The sequence below is a fragment of the Topomyia yanbarensis genome, chromosome 3 (genome assembly GCF_030247195.1).
Source record: "Topomyia yanbarensis strain Yona2022 chromosome 3, ASM3024719v1, whole genome shotgun sequence".
Classification (NCBI taxonomy): Eukaryota; Metazoa; Arthropoda; class Insecta; order Diptera; family Culicidae; genus Topomyia; species Topomyia yanbarensis.
Genome location: NC_080672.1, coordinates 422,410,690 through 422,416,689, shown reverse-complemented (window position 1 = coordinate 422,416,689; position 6,000 = coordinate 422,410,690). Strand labels below are relative to the sequence as shown.

The following is a 6,000-nucleotide window of genomic DNA, read 5'->3' as shown; positions in this document are numbered from 1 at the left end:
TTTCATCAAAGCTGGACGTCGTGCCCCTTGCTTGATGAGGAAGGGACCAGCGTAATCTAAACCGGTAACGGCAAACGGTGGTGAGGGCACTACTCTTGCTGCGGGCAAGTTCCCCATTAACTGGCTAGTATTAGTTGGGTTGATTCGAAAGCATCGTACGCACTTTCGTGTAATCATGCGGATTGTAGAACGTGCGTTTAGAAGCCAGTATCGCTGTCGCATTGTGTTCATCAGGCCAATCTGCCCGACGTGAAGTAATTCGATATGCATTTGCCGAATCAGTAAACGTACCACTGGATCCTTGTCTGGTAAGATGATGGGATGCCGGCTTTCAAATGGTAAATGGGAACGATCCAGACGACCTCCTACTCGCAGTAGGCCATTGGCGTATATCGGACGAAGGTTTGCGAGACTCTTACATGTTTTTTTTTGCAATTACTCGATTAATCTCGTCCGCCAAATGAATGTGTTGAATAACGTGTATGATGATTTCTGTTGAACGACGCAACTCGCAGATGGTCAAATGTCGACTTGTTTGACGTTGGGGCGGACGTTTCCGGCAATTTTCGGCGAATCGTACTACGTAACCCATGATGTGTTGAATTGTACGAAAACTACTGAATCTGGAGAAGAATGGAAACGGTTCAATACTTAAAGCTGTGGTAACTATTATTCCCTTGAGCTCTGGCAATTGATCATCAGGGACGACCTCAGGGGAATCGAACTCGTAGTCCAGCGTTTGGAGAAATTCAGGACCGTTCCACCAGAGGTAACTGTTTTTTAGCACTTCCGGTAGCTGCCCGCGGGAAACAATGTCGGCTGGGTTTTGCAGAGATCGGATATACTCCCATCTGTAATCACTCGTATGCTTTTGGATCACAGCGATTCGGTTTCGCACGAACAACTCTAACTGATTAAGTGGCTTTCTTATCCAAGCCAGGACAATCGTACTGTCGCACCACAATACAATTTCCCGGAACGTCATGTCCAGGGCAGGTAGAACCCTTTCTAGCAACCGGGTGAGTAGGAGAGCAGCACATAACTCTTTGCGAGGGATGGAAAGGTCATGCAGAGGAGCCAGTTTCGATTTGCTGGTGAGTAGTCGTAGCTTTACTGAGCCATCAGCAAACAGGCTTCTCAAGTAGACGCAGGCTCCGTATGCCACCGTTGAGGAATCGGAGAAACCGTGCAGTTCAAACGCAATTACTCCGCCGAATGTTACACATCTTGGGATAGCGATTTGATGCAAATGGGATAGTGATGTTTGCAGTTCTTGCCACCTTTGTGCTGTCATTTCGTCGACCGGATCATCCCAGCCAGACTTGAGTTGCCACAATCGCTGAGCCAAGAGCTTCGCCAATACGATTACTGGTGAAACAAGCCCAAGAGGGTCGAAGAATTTCGCAATTTCCGAATATATCACTCGCTTAGTGACTCGTTTGTCGGCTGGAGCGGACGACTTCGGATGGTTGGCTATGGAAAGCATATCAGCACTCGGGTCCCAAAACAAACCGAGCACCTTAATAGCTTCGTTCACTCCTAGCTCTTCCATTGGCATCTTTTTCTCGCGGTCTTCCGCTGGAATCTGCTCGAGAAATTGTTGTGAATTCGAGCACCACTTATGGATGGGGAACCCTCCCTTTTCAAGGAGCTGTTTCAGCTGCCGCTGAGCCTCGATGGCCTCCTCCACCGAATCGGCTCCGGATAGTACATCGTCCATATACGTTTCTTCTTTCACTATACGAGCGGCAATTGGAAAGGCATCGCCGTCTTCTTTTACCAGTTGCACCAAACACCTCGTCGCTAGGAAAGGTGCCGATGCAGTACCATAGGTGACGGTACACAATTCCAGAACCCGTAGCGGTTGTGATGGATGAGGTCTCCAAAAAATTCGCAGGAATCGTCGATCTTGCTTCGCGTGAAGTACTTGGCGGTACATTTTAGATACGTCTCCAGAAAACGCTATTTTAAATTTTCTGAAGCGCAGAACGATGAAATACAAATCATTTTGTACTACGGGCCCAACTTGTAGCACTTCGTTTAGGGACAGCTCGGTTAGAGATGATTTTGCACTAGCGTCGAATACGACTCGACATTTCGTACTCGAGCTTAACGGTCGCAGCACCGCGTGGTGGGGCATGTAGTATGCAAGTTGGTTCGGTGGATCGTCGGATTCAAAGACCTCGTGGCAGTGTCCAAGGGTTTCATACTCCTGTAGGAACTCCACATACTGCTCTTGTAGTTCTGGGTTGCGGATGAGTCGCTTTTCTAGCATCAAAAATCTCTTAAGAGCTAGAGTGCGGCAATCGTTCAGTTGGTTGAAGTTTTCCTTAAACGGTAGCTTAACGATGAATCTTCCGCTAACATCTCGTTCGTATGTGGAAAGAAAATGTGCTTCGCATGCTAACTCTTCAGTCGAAAGTTTGGGGACGTCCGGCACTTCTTCGATTTGCCAGAACTGGTGCATCATCCGCTGAATGTCGTCAATGGTGGCATGGTTGGCTTGTTGAATAGACACGTTGACATTTTGGGGTTCGATGACAACACCAGACACGATCCATCCAAAATGTGTATCTCGCAACAGCGGAAGGTCATCCGCCAGATTGAGCTGACTCGGCTTCAATATGTCAAAGAATAGCTCTGCACCGATCAGTAAGTCCACCTTATCTGGCGTGTGGAATTCGGGATCAGCTAGAACCACTCCACAGGGGAGGTCCCAATGTTCGATGTTGATCTTAGACGATGGGATCGTACCTGTCACCTTCGGCGTTACCAGGCACTCGAGACTGGCGTTAAAATTAGATACTCGGGACTGAATCTTCAGTGTAACCTTGCTACGCGCGAGGGTGCGCAAGGCGTTGACACCAGTAATCGGAACATTCGCAGGTTTTTTCGGCAAGGCCAGGCGATTGGTTAACTCTTCTGTCACAAAATTCACCTGGGAACCACTGTCCAATAGGACGCGGCATGTAAAGCGTCGGTTCTTCTTATCGAATACATGCACCACTGCGGTAAGCAACAGTACCGTCTTTATCGACTGGGCGAAGTTAGACGAGCAGATGGTGGACACAGGTGGGTCCACGGTGGGAGTATTCTTCTGCTCCATCATGGGTAGAATCGGAGCAGCCAACATCGCTGGTGGATTTGTCACTGACTCCGCGGGAGGGGTTACATTCGTTTTCGTATCTTGGCTAGGTGCCCCATCGTCGTGGAGCAGCGTATGATGTCGACGATGGCACTTGCGGCACGACTTATCAGAGGGACAATCTCTGCAGCGGTGCCCTTTACGCAAGCAGTTAAAGCAAACACCTGCGGCTCTAATTCTTTCGTTCTTCTGGGAAAGGTTCAGATTGTTTAATGCTGTACACTGGATATTTCGATGAGCGCCACCACAAATTTCGCATGCTTGCGTCATATTGGTAGAAACTGTATGACTCTTCTGTGGAACATTCTTCGGAAGTTGCTGGAACTGTTTTGGCTTCTGCCCTGTAGGGTTAACTGTATGGAAGGCTGCATCACAGTTTTCCAAGATCTGGCACCTGGACTTTAGAAATTCGATGGTCTGTATATACTTGGGAAGTTGACCTTTCTTTTGGGTTCCTTCCCAGGATTTTCTAGTTGATTTGTCAAGCGCTGAGATAATCAAATACACAATCATGTGTTCCGAAACACCAGTCATTTCCTGTTCGAGGTAGCGGAGGCTTTCGACGTGGCGGGTTGCTTCACTCAGAAGTGCTCGTAGTTCTTTATGGGATTCTGCTGTCATCTTCTTCAGTGTCAACAAACCACAGATATGGGATTCCACGATAACTCGTTGGTTCTCGTAGCGGTCCGTCAAAATATCCCAAGCGTGGTCGTAGTCACCCTCACTTAGAACCTTGGTATCCAGCACGCCAGCTGCTTCACCTAGCAGCGCTTTATCGAGGTGATAGAGTTTGATAGCATCACTATCCCCCGAATTAGCCATCAGATCTTGGAATATGGCCTTAAACTTGGGCCATGCGGCGTAATTTCCATCGAACGTTGGAATCGGTGCTTTTAAGGGCTGTTGTTGAATGACCACTTGTGGAGCGGTAGGACTGTCTGGAGGAAGCGGGATGTCAGCAGCTTTTGCCGCCAATATTAGCTCTTCGATCACATTGGATACACCATAGTGTAGATTTTCGTAATCCGCGTACTCTAGTTCTTGTTCCTCGAGTGCTTCATCCGGTACCAGTCCCACTATTTTAGTGTGAAGTTGGCTGTATTCGGTATATGTAGACGACAGGCCCTTGGAAAGCACATTAAGTTGCGCTAAACCAATGGATTGATTGCTGACCAGTGTGCGTTTAATCCTCACTAACTTCATTTTCACTTGATTGCGCTGCCGAATTGCCTTCTCATATTCTTTCTTCGATAATTCATCCATTCTTGCTTCCCACTCGTCAAATCCGTGAAATGATTCGGTTGAACTGGCAACGGATGCGAGCTCTTGGTGCTGTTGGTCAACGCTCTCGTTTTCGTTATTTTGCTGTGACTGTACCACCGGCATTTACCACTGTTCTTTTCCTTTTTTCGCACTTTTTTTATTCAACAAACGTGCACTTTCGAAAACGTTTTAGGATTGTTTCTCGTCGCGAACACGCACGAACATGCTCAAACTTGCACGGTGCACGTACTTTTTTTGTTCAAACGCGCACGAAATTTTTCCGATCACTCTCGTCGACTTTATTTGCTTTTGCTATCCACAGCAACGGGAGCAGTTTTCTGTTTCAGTTTTCGGAGTAGCTTGTCTCGTGCTTCTTTTTAACTCACACACGAAAAATGCCAATGACGCGGACGGTCAGCGGTTCGATCCAGGCAGGATCGTCACTGGAATCTACTTCAGATCCGGTTCGGAACGGACCAGATGTTCGAGCCCAAACGGAATGGGTCGACAATGCAGCGGACTGTATAAAAAATTCTTCCTACAGGAGGGGTCGGAAAGGCAAACACGGACAGCTACTCTCACACTTATTTATTTAGCATTGATGTTGCGCTTCGGCTGGTTTAAACTAAACTAAACTATCGCTCGTGGCGGTTTTTGGGTTGAGCAAATAAAACGAATGGTTGAACAGACGTACGGTTTCGGTGTCGGTTAAATGTATCGAATGAAAGAGGTGAACATTACACTCGTTAGCCGATGATGTTTCTCTTGCTTACTCGAGTCGCACTCGCCTTTCACTGCTTCTGGCGGGAGACGGAACACACCCAATGAGTGAACGACGTGCCCTTTCTAAATGGCTCCATAGTCGTAGAAAAAGATTGTGCCATACTGTGGTAAAAATGTGCTTTAAATTCAAAAGACTAACTTGAATAAAATTACCAATAAAAATATCAGAATAAAACCGGTCGAATGCAATAAAAAATATACAGAAAAAATTTGAATTACAAATACTGAAAATCACTGATCATCAAAAATACCAACCTCAACAAAAAAATTTCGTTGCACTACAATCTTGAGAACAATTCGCTTAAACCACTGCACATAAATTTAATAAATAAATTGGAAATCATAAAATTTGCACTATTTCGGATCAAATAATTTCACAATTCGCGTGAGCCCACTGTGCCATTACGGAATAGTATCTAAAGCGCTCACATATTGTTTCACCCATATTCGCTGTATTTCGGTGTTATTCTGAAGTTAACTTATACCAACGGTAGCATAGAGCTACAGTGAAGTTATCGCGTGTGAAGGTTTGCAGACAATCGGCCAATAGGTGCCTAAAAACGTAGGAAGAAACCCAGTGATAACGTGTGTGCAAGCAAACAATCGCGCGCCATCGCTCCCCATTAAAGTGATACACACAGCAGCGCTGTTGTTCGACCGCATCGCTACGGTGCTACTGTAGGCCATAGAAGAATTATCTACCGAAAATAGTGCGCAAATATTTAAAAACGTGAAAAGTCGTTCTGCGTTCGTGGTGTTTTTGATAGAGAATTTGTTGGGTGCTTGATATAAGGAGTGTGATCGTGATA

The 6,000-nt window shown here is 46.4% G+C and overlaps 1 protein-coding gene across 1 annotated transcript; it reads right to left on the bottom strand.

The window, feature by feature from the left end:
* Positions 1-415: 415 nt before the first annotated feature.
* Positions 416-4,531, bottom strand: LOC131688396 (uncharacterized). The gene has a single exon (XM_058972602.1). It carries the CDS (start codon positions 4,529-4,531, stop codon positions 416-418), a length of 4,116 nt encoding a protein of 1,371 aa, XP_058828585.1.
* Positions 4,532-6,000: the final 1,469 nt, after the last annotated feature.